At 37.9% G+C, this 22,815-nt stretch overlaps 1 protein-coding gene across 1 annotated transcript; it reads left to right on the forward strand.

Moving 5' to 3' along the window:
• The first annotated feature begins 3,910 nt into the window (after nt 1-3,910).
• Nucleotides 3,911-5,665, forward strand: NIPSNAP1 (nipsnap homolog 1). Its single transcript, XM_072744739.1, has one exon. The coding sequence runs from the start codon at nt 3,924-3,926 to the stop codon at nt 4,770-4,772; it is 849 nt and encodes a 282-aa protein (XP_072600840.1). The 5' UTR covers nt 3,911-3,923; the 3' UTR covers nt 4,773-5,665.
• The last annotated feature ends 17,150 nt before the right edge of the window (nt 5,666-22,815 follow it).

Below are 22,815 nucleotides of genomic sequence, written 5' to 3' on the forward strand. Positions count from 1 at the left end.
TTTTTTAAATTTTTATTTTTATTTATTTTTTATTTATATATATATATTAATAAATTTATTTTTTTATTGGTGTTCAATTTACCAACATACAGAATAACACCCAGGGCTCATCCTGTCAAGTGCCCCCCTCAGTGCCCGTCACCCATTCATTTTGCCTTTCACCTGGGAAAGGTGTGGCCTCTACGAACAAAGACCTCATGGGATAAACAGCTCACACTGAGTCTGGCCACCTGGAAAATGATGGGGCATCTCCACTCAGGCACAGACACCCGAGAATCAACACAGCAGGCCCCTACCCCAGAAAAACTGCTGGGAGAACAAGGGAAGAGCAAGATTACTGAACAAACAGCACGAGAAAGCAGCAGGACTGAGGGAAAATAGTATATAGAACTCGAAGCTTTTATTCTTACAATTTATTTATCTTTCAGGCTAAAAATTTCCAATATTTCTTCTCTTTTCCTGCCTTAACTACAGTATTTTACCAAATTTTCATTTTTAAGCTTTTTTGTTTTTGACTTTCATATTTCTACAATTACATGTCTTAGATATATTCTTCATTTTTGGATTCCTTTCAACGTATTCCATTTAATTTTGGTAGACATATGAGTTATGGGTTTTTGTTTTTGTTTTCAATTTTTTCTGACTAGTTTTGTTTCGTAATGGTAGATTTAGTACCTTCTAACACATGGACCAAAGAACACTCAGAACCAAGTGGAACACCATGTTGGCTCATTCTGTGAGACTGTATTCTACATTCCATTCTGCCTCCTTCTTTAATCTTGTTTCTGTTATTGTAGCCAATGCTGGGTCTCTATATAAGTTTTGTTGATTTATACAAATTTAGAATTTAGTGTCTTCTAACTACAGAACAAAATACACCCAGAACCAAGAGGATCACTCTAGATCCACTCAGTGAGAATATATTCTATCACCACCACCACATCCTCCCCACCCTTTAAAAAATTCTTACTATGTTTTAAGTTTTGTTTTTCACTTTCGTGGTCCTTTTGTTTTACTTTGTTGTTTTATTTTTCTATTATTTTTGGGTCTCTGACCTCTTCAGAGTTGTTAAAGGTGTATTTTATTTAAGTCATAGTCGATATTTTTTGACTCTGCTTGCTCATACAGCCATTCTTTACTGGACAGAATGACTAGAAGGACGAAGTCACCACAAAAGAAAGAACTGGAAGTAATATTCTCTGTCACTGAAATGCTAGATGAGGATTTAAGTATCATGTCAGAGATAAAATGTAGAAGTACAATTATAAAATTACCGGTGGCTCTGATAAAAAACACTAAGGACTCTAGAGATCCTCGTACTATATAATTGAGATCTAATCACGCCAAAATTAAAAATACTTTAACTGAAATGCAGCCCAAACTGGATACTCTAACTGCTAGGGTTAATTAGGTGAAAGAGAGGGTGAATGACATAGAACAGAAGTTTATGGAAAGGAAGGAAGCTGAGGAAAACAGAGAAAAACAATTAACAACCCAAGAGGAAATACTTCAGGAAATAAATGATATTTATTCATTTATTAATATAAAGAATAATATTCATCTTATTGGGATTCTAGAATAGTTAGAGAGAGAGAGAGAGGACCACATAGTGTATTTGAACAAATGATAGCTGAGAAATTCCCTAATCTGGAGAAGGAAAAAGGCATTCAGATCCAAGAGGACTCTTCCTCCCTAAAATAAACAAAAACTGATCAAAACCCTGACATATAATAGAGAAGCTTGCAAATTTCAAAGACAAAGAGAAAATTCTAAAAGCAGCTCTAGAAAATAAATTCTTACCTATAGGGTAAGAATTCCCCATATAGTGGGGAGAAATATAAGATTAACAGCAGACCTATCCACAGAGACCTGGCAGGTCAGAAAGGGCTGGCATGATATATTCAGGGTGATTAAACAAGAAAAACATGCAGCCGCAGATACTTTATCCAGCAAAACTGTCATTCAGAATAGGAGAGATAAAGAACTTACAGAATAGAATGAAACTGAAAGAATATGTGAACACCCAACCAGTTCAGCAAGAAATATTAAGGGGGACACCATAAGAAAAGGAGGGAGCCCAAAGAAACAATCCACAGAAACAGACTATAGGTAATACTATGACACTAAATTTATATCTTTAAATAGTTACTCAGAACACGAATGAGCTAAATGATCACATCAAAAGTTGCAGGGTATCGAACTGGATAAAAAAAGCAAGACCTATCTACATACTGTCTACAAGAGACTCTAAGGACACTTCCAGACTGAAAATGAGGGGGTGGAGAACTAATTCCCATTCAAATTGTCCTCAACAGAAAGTGGGGGTAGCAATCCTCATATCACATAAATTAGATTTTAAACAAAAGACAGTAATAAAAGATGAAAGGTGTGGCCTCTACGAACAAAGACCTCATGGGATAAACAGCTCACACTGAGTCTGGCCACCTGGAAAATGATGGGGCATCTCCACTCAGGCACAGATACCTGAGAATCAACAGAGCACAATATTATAATTAAAGGATATATTCAAAATGAAGAATGATTTTTTTTAATTTTTATTTTTAAAAATATTTTATTTATTTATTCATGAGAGAGAGAGAGAGTGGGAAAGAGAGAGAGAGAGAGAGGCAGAGACACAGGCAGAGGGAGAAGCCAGCTCCATGGCTGGCTCCAAGGGAGCCCAATGCAGGACTTTTTTTTTTTTAAAGATTTTTTTTTAAAATTTATGATAGTCACACACACAGAGAGAGAGAGAGGCAGAGACACAGGCAGAGGAAGAAGCAGGCTCCATGCACGGGGAGCCCGACGTGGGACTCGATCCCAGGTCTCCAGGATCACGCCCTGGGCCAAACACAGGCACCAAACCGCTGCGCCACCCAGGGATCCCCCAATGCAGGTCTTAATCCCGGGGCTCCAGGATAACGCCCTGGGCCAAAGGCAGACGCTAAACTGCTGAGCCACCCAGGGTTCCCAAATTTTTAATGATTATAAATATTTATGCCCCTAATATTGGAGCAGTGAATTATATTAATCAATTAATAATCAAAGTAAAGAGGGGATGCTTGTGTGGCTCAGGGGTTGAGGGCCTGCCTTTGGCCCAGGACGTGATCCTGGAGTCCCAGGATCATGTCCCACATTGAGTTCTTTTGCATGGAGCTTGCTTCTCTCTCTGCCTATGTCTCTGCCTTCTCTCTCTGTGTAACTCTCATGAATAAATGAATAAATGAATAAATAAATAAATAAATAAATAAATAAATAAATAAAATCTTCAAAAAATAAAATAAAGAGATACATAGATAATAATACATTAATAGTAGGAGATGTCAACACAGCACTCTCAGAAAAAGACAGATATTCTAAGCAGAATACCACCAAAGAAACAAGGGCCTTCAATGATAACTGGACCAAACAGATTTCACAGTTATATGCAGAACATTCCATCGTAATGCAAAAGAATACACATTCTTCTCAAGCACACATGGAACTTTATCCAGAATAGACCATATGCTGGGTGACAAAGCAGGTCTCAAATGATACCAAAAGACTGAGATTGTCCTTGCATATTTTCATAACTTCCACCTCTGCTATAGCCATTTTTTTTATAGTTACAAGTTTTTATTTACATTCCAGTTAGTTAACATATAGTATAATGTATAATATTAGTTTCAGGAGTAGAATTTAGTGACTCATTACTTACATATAACACCCAGTGTGCATCAAAAGTTGCCCTCCTCGATACTTAATCACTCATTAACCCAACTCCCCACCTACCTCCCCTCCAGCAAACCTCTAGTATAACCTTTTTAAAGTGAAAACTTTGATAAGAGGAATGACACACATTAAAAGCCTTAAGGGAATGAATGTTATATTGGGAATCTGAGGTGCAGACAAGACATGGATCAGTGAACCTGCGCCGCTCCAACATGGCTCCATGGCTGTGCAGCATCTCTGCAGCGGCACAGCGGCTGCTGGGGAGCCCGAAGCCCCGCGCCAGGGATGTCGCGGCTGCTGCACGCTTCTATTCCAAGGACAATGAAGGTAGCTGGTTCGGCTCCCTCTCTGTGCACAAGGTGGATCCCTGGAAGGATGCCCACTCCACCCTGCTATCCAAGACGGAAACCAGCAACCTCTACAAGATCCAGTTTCACAATGTGAAGCCTGAATGTCTGGATGCCTACAACAGCCTGACAGAGGCTGTGCTGCCCAAGCTGCACCTGGATGAGAACTACCCCTGCTTGCTCGTGGGCAACTGGAACACATGGTACGGGGAGCAAGACCAGGCAGTACACCTGTGGCGATTCTCAGGCGGCTATCCAGCCCTCATGGACTGCATGAACAAGCTCAAAAGCAACAAGGAGTACCTGGAGTTCCGAAAGGAGTGGAGCCAGATGCTACTGTCGAGGAGAAACCAGATGCTCCTTGAGTTCAGCTTCTGGAATGAGCCACAGCCCATAGCAGGCCCCAACATCTATGAGCTGAGGACATACAAGCTCAAGCCAGGAACCATGATTGAGTGGGGAAACAACTGGGCTCGGGCAATCAAGTACCGGCAAGAGAACCAGGAGGCAGTAGGCGACTTCTTCTCACAGATAGGAGAGCTCTACGTTGTACACCATCTCTGGGCCTATAAAGACCTGCAATCTCGGGAAGAGACTCGAAATGCTGCCTGGAGAAAGAGGGGCTGGGACGGAAATATCTACTACACAGTCCCATTGGTGCAACACATGGAGTCTCGGATCATGATCCCGTTGAAGATCTCGCCTCTCCAGTGATGCTGCCTCTGCCTCCGCCTCCTTCCTCTTTTCCCTCAGGGCAGCCATGGACAGACAACTTCCCAGTCCTGCTGTCTTGGTTTTCTCTCAGATCTGGGAGGACTCTGGGGGTGCGGGCTCAGCTCAGACAAGGGGAAGCTGAAGGATGACAGGGTTCTGAGGTCTTGCTGCTCCGCCCAGACCCTTCCCACCTTCTCTGTTCACCCCATCCCTTGTGCTGGAAGCAATTTTTAGTTTCTCTGAATGAAGAACAGCAACCTTCTATGTCTTCTCACATTTCCCCTTAAGATTCCTCATCTCAAGGCCACCAGTCTCCAGTTATCACTATGGAAGGCCACAGTTAAGCTTTCGTTGCACAAAATATAATGCGTCCAGTGGTTAGAGATGAGCTAGCCAGGCCTGGCTCTCTGGAATTCCCTGGTCTCCACTGGGCCACCTACTGGTTGGAAAGTCTGAGCCAAGTCCTTCCTGTCAGGGAAAAGCCTAAAACTGCCTCAAGAAGTAAAAGGGAAAACCTTCAAGTTAGCACCGTCAGGATTCCTATTTTAGTTCTTGCTAAAATAGGAATCCTTCATATTCCACTTAGAAAGTCTGGGAAAGGGGATTGCAGCTGGGAAGAATCTGGGTCACAAAATTGGACATGAACCTAGAAGGTAGAACAGAATTCAGAACTTGGATTTGAACTGCAGAATTTGGAAAACGGAAACAGGAAAATAGAATAGAGGTTACAGAAGACCACCAGGGGAAAGGTTCCTAAAACAAGACAGTTGGAAAGAGGCCCATTTCTTTCTCCCAATATAAGATTGAGAACTTGACTGTGTAGTTTCAGCCCTTCTGTGTAGGGAGTCTCCTGCCCCCGCCTTTTTTTTTTCATTCCTGCAGGTGAAGGAAAAGGCTGGGGCCTATTTCCTTCACCATGCATTCCTTTCTCTCTTCATATTCTATCAGCCCAACCCGCATTCTACTGGGCCATTGGGTATGTGGCATGGGGTCAGTGACTTTGGGAGCCTCCTTGGTGATCCCTACACCTCACGAACCTCTAGGTTGCTTGATTCTGTTTCCCTTTCAGGAAAACTTGTAGTGGAGTCACTGATGGAACCAATTAAATATTTACTATAAAAAAAGACATGGATCAGCTATATTAAATCCTAGTTTTTGCTAAGACCAGTCCAGATTAAACAAACAATTATAAAACTTGTCCTGCAATATTCAAGGAGTAAAGTCCCAGATTTATAATACTTATTTTAAACAAATTTAACCTGGAAATCTACCTTGAAAATGGCCAGGTATTACTATATGTGAAACTCAAAATAGTAGGTGAATGAGTGATCGACAAGGAAATAGATTCAAATTTCACCTTGGGTTAAACTCAGACTTACAAAGGGAGCCTTGAAAAAACTAATTCAACTTCAGCTCCTTTAATACCAGTAATAACTGTTTGACAGTTTTCCTTAAAGTTCCTCCAGGTCTTTTAGGATTGTTCCAGTCCAATTAAATACATGGAATTCAGTTTAGAGGCTCACCAATTTAAGGTAACTAGCAACTTGGGGCAACTGAATGGCTCAGTCTGTTAAGTGTCTGCCTTTGGCTCAGGTTATGATCTCTAGGTCCTTGGATCCAGCCCCACAGGGGCTCCCTGCTCAGTGGAGAGTCTGCTTCCCCCTCTCCATCTACACTTTTGCCTACTTGTACTCTCTTTCTAGCTCAGTCTCAAATAAGTAAAAATCTTAAAAATATGTAGTTACTAATTTAAAATTCCATTTGACAAGCTTAATCCTTGTTCTTTTCTATTTACCTAAAGATTAAACTATACATATATTTATACGTATGTGTAGCTAACATTTTAAGTGTTTATTTTGTGAAGAGTGTACCTTCTAGTGTTTTGTCTATTTTATCTCAATTAATTCTCAGATTGACTTTATGAGATAGATACTGTTACTATCTCTATGTTACAGGTGAGTGAGACCTATAGAAATTCAATAATTTTCTCAAGATTACTTGGCTAGGAATTAGCAGACCTGAAATTTAATCTAATCAGTCTCTAGAGATCACAGTCTTAACCACTTTAAAATATATAATATATTTTATATATAATAAATATATAATATTATATATTATATATTATTTTATATAATATATATATTTCACATATGCACAAGGTATTTCATTTGTGTGAATGATTAATACTTTTCACATGTAACAGATTCAATCACCAAAGTGATTTGCTTATCAATTTGTTAGAAAATAGAGAATCTTTTTGTACTCACTTTTTTATGTTTTTTCATTATTCAGCTATTGATGTTTTCTGACATTTAGCATCAATCCAATACAATCCCTTTCCTTTTTAAAAGAAATCATAGCAATTGTTCTACTCTGCAAGAAAGAGAATATAAAATCTTCTCTAACTTTCCTTTTTCTCTCACAACAGTTTACAGAAAGATGTTTTCTGTTGATTATTTCATTTTTTAAAAGTATAATTCCAAAGTTATTTGTTACACTTAGAATCAAGCATAGTTAACAATGAATACAGTTTTCTTTGTCAAAATGTGGTTTTCTCTCTAGTCCAGTTTAGTTCTAAAGAGCAGCCTTTCCTACAGTTGTTATATAGTGATGCATTTTTAAAAAGACGTTATTTATTTATTTATTTATTTATTTTATTCATTCATTCATTCATTCATGAGAAACACACAGAGAGAGGCAGAGACACAGGCAGCGGGAGAAGCAGGATCCCTGCAGGGAGCCTGATACAAGACTCTATTCTAGGACCCCCGGATCACAACCTGAGCCAAAGGCAGCCTCTCAACTACTGAGCCACCCAGGTGTCTGTATAGTGTTGCATTTTTGTTTTCGAAATAGTTTAGGATTTTTTACAAACACTGAAGGAGTTCCATAATGATATTCTGTTTTCCAGGAATTTTTAAAAAATGATTTAATTACTTTACTTTCATTTTAGCCTCAACTACTTTAAGTGGATATGTTTGGTCAAATAATAAATGATCAGTCTTTCAAAAGTGGGATAGCTAACCACCTGCTCTCAATCTGTAGATGATGATGATGATGATGATGATGATGATGATGATTTTTGCTTTCAGTTAGTTTTTTGTACAAATTTGAAGGTGAAAACTGAGTTCCTGTTATAAGTGTGGGTGTCTCATGAATAAAGAGTTTTATTAAGCTAGTGAAAATTTATTTTTTATCATTTAAACCAGTTTCTCATAATAAAAATATCTACAAATAATGTGGGCATCAAAAGTCTTAAGTGAATTGTCAAATGCTAATTAATCTCAAGAACAATTTCCTTACAATTTACACCATGTTTAATGATTTCTTCTAATAAATAGCATTTGATGACAGGTTTGTTTTTCAACCTGTTATAAGCAGGTTTTACTCTAATTTCCTATTTGTAAATAAATAAATAAACAAACAAACAAACAAACAAAGCAATTAAGTAACCACAAATGTCCATTCTCTTGGGTCACTTTATGAGTATTGGAGAGAAATGGTATTATAAAATCCTCAGGGAATATGATTTACATTGAACAACGGCTGAAATTTCTGAAATACATGGTGTTTGGCATCCTTCAGCACAAGATAGTTTTTTTTGTAGTTTTGAATACCTTAGAGAAGGTAAGTAATTGGATTATTACCAAAACTATATAGTGCCACCATACATGCACTATAATCATATATTCACATATATTCTAAAGCAATTTCCAACTGCTGCTGCTTAATATTTACTGAGCAGTATGTTGCATTATATGATTCCATTCATATAAGGTTCCTATTCTCAATCACTTTATGATCTAAAGTGACATTATATCACTCCAACAATATATATATATCAATCTAGAAATAAAATTTTCATGTACACTGACTTTCAAAGATTAATTGTATTTTTTCTTTTTATGTGTAGACGCACATACAAATCACACATCCCTAGAGACAGTTATCAGATAAAAGGTAAATGAAGTAGCTATTGTTTTAAAGTAACTGCTCCTTTAGGTTATTTCTAATTCTTTTGTAGAAATGACACCAAATAAAAAGTATTAAGAGATGTTACTATTAGAATCTCAAGACTGTATTTTATGAAGGTAGAAAAGTCAAAGATCTAAAACATAAGAATTTCTATGGTAGAATGCCAAACTCAGAATTTTTCAAGTATGTCTTACTTTACATTTGCTTACCTTATAAATTCCTTTTAATTAAACAATATGTATACAGTACAATAGTAAACTGCAATGAAATTATATGTTAAATTATAACACTGTAACTTTCTTGGTAATGGCTAGGACTAGAATCTACAATTTAAAACATGTATCAAGGAGGCAGAGGCAAGATGGTAAAAGCATAGGGGTCCTCAATTCATTTGGTCCCACAAACTTACCTAGATAACTTTCAAAACATCCTGAGCCACCTAACAAATTTGACCTGAGATGTAAAGAGACAAGAGCTAGAATACTACAGAGAGAAAAGTTTTTGCTTATAATAAGGTAGGAGGGTGAAAAGAATTTTTTAAAAGAAATAAGGTGGGGGAGGGGAACCATGACAAGCCAGGAGAAAGCAGAGCCACAAAAGCCTCTGGGGCATGAAAGCCCAGCCCTGGACAAGCGTGAACTTTAAAAATCCGCACCTGTTTTCCCTGACAGAAAAGTGCTTAGCAGGGAAATAGGGCAGAATCCCAGGAGGGGCAGTGAAGCTTCAAGATTCCCAGAAACACTCCAAGAATAGAGGCGCCTGGTAGAAAGCTCACCCCAAATTGAGGTCTGATCTCAGTAAAGGGGTAGAGCACTGCAACACTCTGAGGCATTTGGGAGAAGCCAGTGGGTTACACAGGGTGACTCTGGATCTCCCTTTACCCTAGAGTCTTGCAAAGGATGGAGGTGGCTATTGTCTATTCCATTCAGGACAGATGGTCCCCAGGAGTGTGGGTGCAGCAGTACAGGGCCCCGGATCCAAGGGTGCCAAAGCAGACAAAGATAACTATCCTCTGTTCCCCCTGAGAGAGGAGGAAGTGAGGAGGGCACAGGAAACCAAGAACTTTCCTGCCTCTGGGTGCCCTGCAAGCTGTGAAGATCAGTGGACTTGTGCATGCCCCCAGGAGCATGTAGGCCAATGTGGGCTGGAGACTTCGGTTAGGTACTTGTGGGGAGGTCTTGTCTCTGGAGCTGGAAATCTGACCACCACCATTTTCTTCTCTTCCTTTTGCCTTGAAATTGGGAGAGGCAGTGCCTCTAGGGAACTTACATTGAACCCAGCAAGGGGTGGGGCATCTCAGCCCAGGCACAGACACCTGAGAATCAATGAAGCAGAACCCTCTCCCAGAACTGCTGGAAGAACAAGGGAAAAACAAGTTTACAGAACAAGCAGCTCTGGAAAGCTCCAGGACTGGGGGAATAGTATATAGAACTAGAGGCTTTTTTTAATTTTCCTTTACTTTTTTTCATGCATTATGACTTGTTTTTATAACAAGTTAAAATTTTCCAATATTTTTTTTCTCTTTTCCCACCTAAACTACAATATTTTACAAACTCTTCATTTTTAAGCCTTTTCCTTTCTGGCTTTCATATTTCTACAATTACATGTTTTAGATATATTCTCACTTCTGGATTCCCTTCAACATACTCAATTTAATTTTGGTAGATATACAAGATATGGTTTTTTGTTTTTTTGATATTTCTGCCTTGTTTTGCTTTACAATCCTGAGAGTTAGTATCTTCTAACACATGGAACAAATACACGCAAAATCAAGTGTAACACTGTGTTGGTTCATTCTGTGAGACTCTATTCTCTCTTCCTTCCCATTCTTCCCCCCTTTTTTTATCTTGCTTATGTTTTGTGGCCAATTTTGAGTCTTTATATAAATATTTCTGGTATATATAAATTTGGAATTGAGTATTTTCTAACATACAGAACAGAATACATTCAGAACCAAGAGAAGCACACTCTAGGTCCCCTCAGGTAGACTACATTCTCTCTCTACTACCACTTCCTCATCACCACCATCCCCTACCCCTTTTTTTCTTCTTCATCTTTTTTTTTTTACTATTTTGTTTTAAATTTGTTTTCACATTAGTAGTCATTTGGTTTTATTTTGTTTTGTTGTTCTCTTTCTTTTATTTAATGGTATCTGCCTTTTTTGGAATTATCAAGCATGTATTTTACTTAGGTCATGATTGATAATTTGACTTAGCCCACTCATACAGCCACTCTGCACTGGACAAAATAACTAGAAGAAAGAAATCACCACAAAAGAAAGAACCAGAAGCAATACACTCTGCCACCAAATTATAAAATTTGGATTTAAATATGATGTCAGAAATTCAATTCAGAAGTACAATGGAATATAATTGAGAACGCAGAAATGGGCACTCAACTCTATGCTCAACTAATATTTTACAAAGCAGGAAAGACTATCCACTAGAAAAAGGACAGTATCTTTAATAAATAGTGTTGGAAAATTGGACAGTCACGTTCAGAAGAATGAAATTTGACCATTCTCTTACACCATATACAAAGATAAAATCAAACCGGTTTAAAGATCTAACTGTGAGACAAGATTCCATCAAAATCCTAGAGGAAAACACAGGCAACAACCTTTTCAAACTTTGCCACAGTAACATCTTGCAAGATATAACTATGAAGGCAAGAGAAACAAAAGCAAAAATGAATTATTGGGACTTAAGATAAAAGCTTCTGCACAGTAAAAGAAACAGTCAACAAAACTAAAAGACAACCTACAAAATGGGAGAAGATATTTGCAAATGACATATCAGATAAAGGGCTAGTATCCAAGATTGCTAATTATTTCCCCCTTAAAGCTAAATAAAAATTGTCTTAAGGGCAGCCTGGGTGGCTCAGTGGTGGAGCATCTGCCTTTGGCTCAGGGCATGATATCCTGGTCCCAGTGTCGAGTCCCACATTGGGCTTCCTGCATGGAGCCTGTTTCTCCCTCTACCCGAGTCTTTGCCTCTCTCTCTCTCTATCTCTCTCTCTCTGTCTCTATCTCTATCTCTGTGTCTCTCATGAATAAAGAAATAGAATATTTAAAAAATAAAAATAAAAAAATAAAAATCCATTATATTCCAAAGTGAATCTCAGTAAAACACAAACACACAACCTACCATAAACTGTCTCTTATGCAAAATATTTGAAATATAAAACATTCCCTTTGTTTGATTCTATGGACTAACAGCTGTGCTTGGCTAAGTAATTTTTTCCAGAGAATGACTTCAAGAACAGTGTATTTGTTTTAGCTCAATCAAAAATAAATTAGGTATGATAGAAGATAGCTACATAGAAGAAAAAAATAAGGTATAAACTGAATAGTAAGAATATAAGAGTTTTTTCCCATTTTTCAACTTTCCCTTTTTATAAATTTTAAATAACAAGCATGTATTTCTTTTGGAATTGAAACATATAAAATAAGGCTTATTTGTTTTAGTACATGGATGCACAAAAATCTATTACATCAGAGAGAAAGGTTGTGAGGACCCACAATTACATTTGAATATGTTCTCAAAAGCAAACATCTGCTTCCAATAGTCATGCTCCCATCCATTTCCATTATTTTACTAATGATAAAAGTAAGAAGAGAAGATAATAAAAGTTAATTTAAAAACACACCTGAGGTTGGGGTCTCATTTCACATTCCCCGATAAATTATCTTCTTTCTGGGAACAAATGTGGAAAAGATGGCATGTCTTCTCAATGTCAGGAGGATATTATGATAAATTTGCTTGAATTTCAGAGACTAAGTAGTGGCCTTACTTAGGATATATGAGATGCCACTTATTATGGCAGAAGTATTTGGCTATGACTCATCAATTTTGCAGGTGAACAAAAAAGTCTGCTACTTATGACTGTCCCAGAATAAGAGAAGGCTCTGAAATAGGTCCATGCTGCTTTGCAAGCTGCTCTCCCACTTCAGCCATACAATTCAGGAGATGCAATGAGGCTAAATTGTCAGTGGCATATGGGATGGTGTTTCGGTATTGGGCAGGTGCCATAGTTAAATCACAGTGCAGAACAACAGGTTTTTGGATCAAAGCCTTGGCATCATCTATGCATAATTAATATGATTTTGAGAAATGCTCTTGGCTGGCTACTAAATCATAGTAGACTGAATGCTTGACGATGGGCTACCAAATTACCATGTTATCTGAGCTGTCTATTGTGAACTGGATTTTACCTGATCCAAGACATAAACTTGAATGTGGGAACCAACAATCCATCACCAAGTAGACGTGATATACACATGATCAGGTCTAATCAGGTCAAATATGTGACTTAAATGCTTAAGGACCTCATCCTAGTATCAAAATGTATATGACTCAGGGTTCTCCAGAGAAACACAGACAATAGAAGATTATAGATGTATATACATGTGTGTCTAAGGCATACCTTAGAGATATTGCAAGTTTGGTTCTAGACCTTTGCAAAAAAGTGGATATTGCAATACAGTTAGTCAAATTAATGTTTTGGTTTCCCAGTGCATGTAAAAGTTGTTTACAATATACTGAGATCTATTAAGTGTAAAAATAATTATGTATACAAATAATGCATATACCTTAATTAAAAATACTTTATTGCTAAAACTTGCTAACTATAACCTGCACTGTAAGCAAGTATAATCTTTTTGCTTGTGGAAGGACTTGTCTCAAATTTGATAACTTTTGACTGTTCAGCTGTGGTTGATGAAGTTTGGAGTGGTTGTGCCAATAAAAATAAGACATTGAGTTTTGCCACATTGATTTTTCCTTTCATGAGCAATTTCTCTGTAGCATACCATGTTGTTTGATAACATTTTACTCAGAGTAGAACTTTTCAAATTTGGAGTCAGTCCTCTTAAACTCTGTTGCTGCTGTATCGACTAAGTTTGTGAAATATTATAAATCCTTTGTTGTCTTTTCAACAATCATCACAGCATTTTCTCTAGGAGTAGGTTCCATGTCAAGAAACCACATTCTTTGCTTATTCATAAGAATAAATTACTTATCTGTTAAAGTTTTATCATATGGTAAGATTACAGCAATCAGTCACATCTTCAGGCTGTGCTTCTAATTTTAGTTGTCTTGCTATTAATACCACATCTGCAGTTACTTCCTCCACTGAAGTCTTGAAACTGTCAAAGTCATCCATGAGGTTTGGGATCGATTTCTTCCAAATTCCTGTTAATGTTAAAACAGTGACCTCTTCCCAAGAATCACAAATGACCTGAATGGCATCTAGAATGACAAATTCTTCCCATATAGCTTTAAATTTATTTTTCTCAGATCCATCAGGGGAATCATTATGGCATGTATAGCCTTAAAAATGTATTTGTTGGGGATCCCTGGGTGGCGCAGCGGTTTGGCCCCTGCCTTTGGCCCAGGGCGCGATCCTGGAGACCCGGGATCGAATCCCACATCAGGCTCCCGGTGCATGGAGCCTGCTTCTCCCTCCGCCTGTGTCTCTGCCTCTCTCTCTCTCTCTGTGACTATCATAAATAAATAAAAATAAAAAAATTTATTTGTTAAATAATAAGATTTGAAATTCTAAATTATTCCTTGATCCACAGGCTTCAACATGGATCTTGTAGTAGAAGGCATGAAAATAGCATGAATCTCATTGTTCATCTCCATCAGAGCTCTGGGTGAACAGGTGCATTGTCAATAAGCAGTCATATTTTGAAAGAAACCTTTTCCTGTAAGCAGTAGGTATCAAAAGAGAGCTTAAAATATTCAGTGGCATATGGATGCCATGCAAACCATGTTGCAAACAGATGTGCTGTCATACAGGCTTTGCTCTTTCTACGGAAATAGTAGATTTAACATAATTCCTAAAGTACCTAGAACTTTCAAATAGTTAATCAACATTGACTTCAACTTAAAGTCACCAGTTACATTAATCTATAACAAGTCAGCCTGTGCTTTGAAGCTTGGAAGGTAGACATTAACTTCTCTCTAGGTACAAAGTCTTGGTTGTAATCTTTTACCAATAGATGATTGGTTAATCTACATTGAAAATCCGTTGCTTAGTGATGCCACCTTAATTCATTATTTAACCTAGATTTTCTGCATAACTTGCTTCTACTTATACATCAGCACTTGTGCTTCATCCTGCACTTCTTTGTTATTGAAATGGCTTCTTTCCTTAAACTTCATGAACCAACTTCTCTGAGATTCCAGCTTTTTTCCTGCAGCTTCCACACCTCTTCCAGCTTTCACAGAACTGAGAGTTAGGGCCTTGCTTTAGAGGAGGCTTTGGTTTAAGGGAATGATGTAGGAGGTTTGATCTTCTATCAAGACTATATATAAAGACTATAAACTTTGTTTATATTAGCAATAGCCTGTTTCACTTTATCATTTGTGTGTTCACTGGAGTAGCTCTTTTAATTACCTTTCAAAAGCTTTTCTTTTGCATATACAACTTTACTAATAGTTTGGTGCAAGATATCTACGTTTTGGCTTATATCAGCTTTTGTCATGCTTTCCCCACTGAGCTTAATCATTTCTAGCTTTTGATTTTAAGTGAAAGTTGTTTGACTCTTCCTTTCAGTTGAATACTAAGAGGCTATTATGGGATTATTAATTGGTATGATTTCAATATTGCTGTGACTCAGGGAATAGGGAGGCCCAAGGAGAGGGAGATGGAGGGATAACAAGTTTGGTGGAGTAATCAGAACACACAGAATATTTATCATTTGTCATGCTATATGGGCATGGTTCATGGCCCCACAAACAATTATAATACTATCATCAGAGATTACTGATCATAGATTATTACAAAAAATATAATAATGGAAACTTTTGAAATATAATGAATATTACCAAATATAACAGAGACACAAGAAGTGAGAAAATGCCATTGGAAAATGATACTGGTAGTCTTCCAAATTGCAGTGTTGCCACAAACAATTTATAAAATCTGCAGTATATGCAAAGCACTAAAGTGTGGTATGACTATATATATATATATATATATATATATATATACATATATATGCTTATATGTATGTGTATATGATTTATTTTAAGGAATTGGCTTATGTCATTATGGTAGTTGAGAATTCCCAAGATCTGCAGATGGCAATCCAAGGAAATTGATGGTATATTTCTAGTCTGAGTCTAAAGGCCTGAGGAACAGGGACAGTTGAAGGTACAAGTTCCAGTCAACTCAGAGTCTGAAGGCAGAAGATTGTTGTTTAAGCTCAAAGACATTCTTAAAGAGAGAGAATTTTTCCTACTCAGTCTTTTTAAAATTTCTATTTCTTTTTTAAAAGGTTTTGTTTAAATTATAGTTAGTTAACATATAGTATAATATTAGTTTCATCTGTAGTATTTAGTGATTCATCACTTACATACAGCATCCAATGCTCATCACACGTGCCTCCTTAATACCCATCTCCTACTCACGCCCCTCCAGCAACCTACAGTCTTTTCTCTACAGTTAAGACTCTGTTTTATACTTTGTCCCTCCTTCTCTCTCTCTCTGTTTTCGACTTTATGTTCATTTGTTTTGTTTCTTTAATCCTACATATGAGTGAAATCATATTGTATTTGTCTTTTTTAAGATTTTATTTATTCATGAGAGAGAGAGAGAGAGAGAGAAAGAGAGAGAGAGAGAGGCAGAGACACAGGCAGAGGGAGAAGCGGGCTCCTTGCATGGAGCCGGAGGTGAGACTCGATCCCAGGTCCCCAGGATCAGGCCCCAGGCTGAAGGCAGCGCGAAACCGCTGAGCCACCCGGGCCACCCCAGAATACTTTTCTTTTTTTTTAAATAATAAATTTATTTTTTATTGGTGTTCAATTTGCCAACATACAGAATAACACCTAGTGTTCATCCCGCCAAGTGTCCCCCTGAGTGCCCACCACCCAGTCACCCCCCCCTCCTCCCCTTCCACCACCCCTAGTTCTTTTCCCAGTTAGGAGTCTCTCATGTTCTGTCGCCCTTTCTGATATTTCCTACCCATTTCTTCTCCCTTCCCCTCTATTCCCTTTCACTATTATTTATATTCCCCAAATGAATGAGACCATATAATGTATTTGTCTTTCTCTGACTGACTTATTTTGCTTAGCATAATACACTTTACCTCCAACCATGTCATTGCAAATGGCAAGATTTCAATTTTTTGGCTGAATAATATTCTACTAAATATAAATACCACATCTTATTTATGCATTCATCAATTGGTGAATGACATTTGCATCATCTTTTTGTTCTATCAAACTGTCAATGGATTGGATAAGGCTCACTCACATTAGGGCAGGCAATTTGCTTTATGAGTCTACCAATTAAAATGTTATTTTTATCTAGAAACAACCTCTCAGATGTACTCAAAAATAATGTTTAACCAAATATCTGGGGCATTTCAAATTAAACATCAAAGTCGCACCTCAGAAAAAAAAAATATTTCTAACAGCATTTAGTTTCCTTTCTCTTAAACTCCTTAAACAGCTGAAAGAATTCAAAATTTAGTTATCAGATATTGTCACCAGCTATTTAGTGTTATGCCAAATACCTGACCTTTACTGATCATCTGCTTATATTCACTAGATTTTGTCCAATATTTCACTTAAGGTCTTCTTTCCACTTATCTATTAATTCACACATATGGAAACCAAAACCACCCCTTAAGTGATAGTGATTGCCTTGAGAAGACCTCCAGCTGGCTCAGACCACCCAGACCAGTTTGAACATAATCCCTGAATAGGTGGGCCATGGAATGACCTCTAGAATGAAAGACAACTACATTTATTTCATTATAATACCAAAATCTCCACTCAAGTGTTAAGAGTAGTCAGTTAGTTAGGTTCCAACAGGACACGTGGAGGCCAGCAATGAGGAATTAATAGCCAACTATCAGGAAAGTTAAAAGCCTGTCCTGGCAACACTTCACAAAAGCCAGATCAAACCAGATAGGCCCAAGATGGCAGATGTCCTGACAAGAAACTTCCGACCAAATAATGAAGATAAGGCACAAAACTCTGCTTCTCCACTCCAAGTAAAGAATATTCCACTTCCGAGGGAAGGGGAAAGATGGCGGAAGAGTAGGGTCCCCAAGTCACCTGTCCCCACCAAATTACCTAGATAACTTTTAAATAATCCTGAAAACCTACGAATTCCTCCTGAGATTTAAAGAGAGAACAGCTGGAATGCTACAGGGAGAAGAGTTGCGCTTCTATCAAGGTAGGAAGATGGAAAAAAAATAAAGAAGCATCCAAGGGGGAGGGGCCTCTCGAGGAGCCCGGCTAAGGCCGAGCAGCGAATGCCCCCAGGACAGGAGAGCCCCGTCCCCAGAGAAGCAGGAGCTTTACCAACCTTCCCGGTTGGAAAGGCGCTTGCAGGGAGTTGGAGCAGAATCCCAGGAGGGGCGGGGATGCCCTCAGGCTCCCAGGGGCACTAACAGAGGACCTGTGCCCAAGGGGAGAGCGCGCCATACCCCGCCACGGAGCTCCCTAAAGGGCTGCAGCTCGGGCAGAGGCTCCGCGCAGAGGCAATGGCAGCACACCTGGGCTAACTCATTCAAGCTACTAGGACTAGGGGTGGAATCCTTGGATGGGACTCTCCCTTCTTGAGGTCTGTACTGCCATACTGGCATTGCTTTTGTCTTTAAGAGAGATCAGTCACTCTGAGCCTCTTGTTCTAAGAATTCCTACACAGAGGCAGTGATGTCCATCCTGTGGCATGACTATAAAAGTATTTTCTCTGAGTTGTCTCACAAAACCTGGGAGGTCAGCAAGTCAGTTAAAAACACATCAAACACTCTAGGGGACTGAACACTTGATTATAGCTGAATCTAGACATACCTGGGTAGCAAAGGTACACATAGCCAATATGTATTAATTTTTTTATAATAAATTTATTTTTTATTGGTGTTCAATTTACCAACATACAGAATAACACCCAGTGCTCATCCCATCAAGTGCCCCCCTCAGTTTATTGCCAGTTTATTAATTGTTTTCTGGTCATTTCTGTAGTTATTCTCTGTTCCTTTCTTTTCCTCTTGCTCTCTTCCTTTGTGGCTTGATGGCTTTCTTTAGTGTTATGCTTGGATTCCTTTCTTTTTGTATGTGTGTATCTATGTTTTTGGTTTATGGTTACCATGGGTTTCATGTGTTGTATCCTATGTGTATGTAGTGTACATTGAGTAGATGAGTCTTTAAGTTCAAACACATTATAAAAACATGAAATTTTGACTTCCTTCTCCAAGTTTTATGTATATGATGTCATATCTCATATCATTTCACTTTGTGTATCTCTCTACAAAATTTTGTATATAATTGGACTTTACTACTTTTGTGTTTTAAACTTCTCACTAATTTTGTTATTGGATTGATCTTCCATCGCTACTATATATTTACTTTGGCCAGTTTTTTTTTCTTTCATAATTTTCTCACATCTAAGAATGGCCTTTTCCTTTTACTTAAAGTAGCTTTTAACATTCCTTGTAAGGTTGGTGATGAACTCCTTCAACTTTTTTTTTCTAAGAAACTCTATCTCTCCTTCAATTCTGAATCATAATCTTGCTGGGTAGAGTATTCCAGGTCATAGAGATTTTTTTTCTTCTCAGTGTCTCCTAATTTATTTTTTTATTGAAGTATAACTAACATATATTGTTATATTAGTTTCAGGTGTACAATATAATGATTCAACAAATCTATACATTACTCAGTATTTATCACAATAAGTGTACTATTAATTCCATTTACCTATTTCACCCATCGCTCCACCCATCTTTTCTCTGGCAACCACCAGTTTGTTCTTTGTATTTCAGAGTCTGTTCCTGTTCTTTGATTCCACATATGAGTGAAATTGTATGGTATTTGTGTTTCTCTGTTTCATTTCACTTACCATTACACCCTCTAGGTCTATCTGTGTTGTTGCAAATGGCAAGACTTATTATTTTTTATGGCTTAGTAACATTTCATTGTAAATATATTTCATTTATTTTTTATCTTTTTTTAAAGATTTTATTTATTTATTCAGGAGAGACACACAGAGAGAGACAGACACATAGACAGAGGGAGAAGCAGGCTACATCCAGGGAACGCGATGTAGGATCACGCCCTGAGCTGAAGGCAGATGCTCAACTGCTGAGCCACCCAGGTATCCCTATTTCTTCTTTATCAATTCATCTATTGATGGACACTTGGTTGCTTCCATATCTTGTCCATTACAAATAATGGTGCATACTGGTGTCCATAGTGATAGCAGCAATTTACATTTCCACCAACAGTGCATGAAGTTATCTTCTCTAAATCCTTGCCAAAAACTTGTGATTTCTTATCTTTCTGATTATAGGTTTTCAGATAGGTGTAAAGTAATATCTCATTGAAGTTTTACCTTGCAGTTTCCTGATGATTAGTGATGTTAAGAATTTTTTAGGTGTTTGTGGGTCATTTGTATAATTTCTTTGGAAAAAAAATCCAGGTCCTCTGCCCTTATTGAATTATTTGTGGGTTTTTTTTGGTGTTGGGTTATATAAGTTCTTAATATATATTTGATATTAACCACTTATCAAATATATCATTTACAAAGACCTTCTCCCATTCAGTAGGTTGCCTTGTCAATTTGTTGATGGTTTTCTTCATTGTGCAATGAAGCTTTTTATTTTGATTCTTTCAGCACTTTGCATACATCATGCCACTGTCTTCTGGCCTGCAAATTTTCTGCTGAAAAGTCAGCTGATAACCTTATGAGCTTTCCTTTTATAGAAGTGTTCTCTCTTGCCACATTTAAGTTTCTATCTTCATTTTTAATTTTTTCACTTTAATTAATTTGTGTCTTGATGTGGATTTTCTTGTTTTTGTTTTGGGAATAGGGGCTCTTAGTACTTTCTGGAATTAAATATCTATTTCCTTTCATAGGTTAGGAAAGTCTTTAGCTATTATTTCTTTAAATACATTTTCTGTTCTCTTCTATCTCTCTTTCTTAATGGAACTTATATAATGCAAATGTTATTATGTTTGAGGATGTCACCAAGTTTTCTGAACTTATCCTCCTCATTTTTTATTATAAGTTTTAAACTTTTGCTGTTTAGCTTGTTTGCCTTCCATTACCATGTCATCCAGATTGTGGAACCAGTTTTCTGCATCTTCTAACCTTCAGTTGATTCATTCTAGAATTTTTTTTTTCATCTCAGTTATTGCATTCTTCAGATCCAATTAATTATTTTTTTATATTTTATAAATTCTATCTTTTGGCTGAAATTGTCACTGAGTTTTTCTACTCTTCTCTCAAGTAAACTACACAGCTTTATGTCCATTATTTTGAACATTTTGTTAGGCATATTTTTACAACCTTTTTGTTTGGCTTTTTTTTCTGTGATTTTGTCTTTTTCTTTCCCTTGGGACAAATTCCATTGTCTCCTCAATTTCTTTAAATTTCTGTTTGATTCTAAGTATTACATGGGTCACATCTGTGGCCTGGTCTTGAAAGAAGTGATTTTGTATAGAAGGCCCCATGTGATGTCTTGTAATGAAATCAAAGGTCACTAGATCCAAATTTATTATAGGGCTGTCTTCTTTAGTGAGCTGCAAGAATGCTCTTTTAGTGGCTGAGCAACACTTGTGGGTGCACTAGCAGGCAGGGCTTACTTCTTGTGCATCTGGCTGTGAGGCCTAGTTAAAACTACTATGGATGCATTTACGGGCAAGGATTTATCCCCATGCTGCTGGCCTAGGGACTAGGATACAGCAACTGTTTAGTCACTAATGGGTTGACCCAGTACACAGAATGGCTCTCTGCAATGAGCTGCTAGGACTGGATTTGTTTTCTGCACCCTTAGCAGATAGGTCTGCCTTTAGGCAATGAAGGCTTGCTGGTTGGTGAGACTGGGATTGTCACATCTGTCTGAAGTAAGCTGAGTGTGGCAGTATAGGAATCAGCTTTGGAGAATCTCCCACAAGAGTGGACATGTTGGGTGGGTCAGAACCACAGTGGTTCTGGAATATGGAGGCAAGGCATACCGTGATAGCAAGATAAATGGAGCATATTAGAACTGACAAAAACCTTTAACTATCTAGAGTGGGAAAGGGCAAGATAACTGCCAACCACAGCATATTTATTCTTTTTTTTTCAAGAATTTTTTTTTCTTTAATAATAAATTTATTTTTTATTGGTGTTCAATTTGCCAACATACAGAATAACACCCAGTGCTCATCCCGGCAAGTGCCCCCATCAGTGCCCGTCACCCCTTCCCCCCCACCCCCCACCCTCCTCCCCTTCCAACACCCCTAGTTCGTTTCCCAGAGTTACGAGTCTTCCATGTTCTGTCTCCCTTTCTGATATTTCCTACCCATTTCTCCTCCCTTCCCTTCTATTCCCCTTCACTATTATTTATATTCCCCAAATGAATGAGACCATATAATGTTTGTCCTTCTCTGATTGACTTATTTCACTCAGCATAATACCCTCCAGTTCCATCCACATCGAAGCAAATGGTGGGTATTTGTCATATCTAATGGTTGAGTAATATTCCATTGTTTACATAAACCACATCTTCTTTATCCATTCATCTTTCAATGGACACCGAGGCTCCTTCCACAGTTTGGCTATTGTGGACATTGCTGCTAGAAACATTGGAGTGCAGGTGTCCCGGCGTTTCATTGCATCTGCATCTTTGGGGTAAATCCCCAGCACTGCAATTGCTGAGTCATAGGGCAGACCTATTTTTAACTCTTTGAGGAACCTCCACACAGTTTTCCAGAGTGGCTGCACCAGTTCACATGCCCACCAACAGTGTAAGAGGGTTCCCTTTTCTCCACATCCTCTCCAACATTTGGGGTTTCCTGCTTTGTTAATTTTCCCCATTCTCACTGGTGTGAGGTGGTATCTCATTATGGTTTTGATTTGTATGTCCCTGATGGCAAGTGATACAGAGCATTTACTCATGTGCGTGTTGGCCATGTCTATGTCTTTCTCTGTGAGATTTCTGTTCATGTCTTTTTCCCATTTCATGATTGGATTGTTTATTTCTTTGCTGTTGAGTTTAATAATTTCTTTATAGATCTTGGAAACTGGCCCTTTATCTGGTAGGTCATTTGCAAATATCTTCTCCCAT

Source organism: Vulpes vulpes, chromosome X (assembly GCF_048418805.1).
Source record: "Vulpes vulpes isolate BD-2025 chromosome X, VulVul3, whole genome shotgun sequence".
NCBI lineage: Eukaryota > Metazoa > Chordata > Mammalia > Carnivora > Canidae > Vulpes > Vulpes vulpes.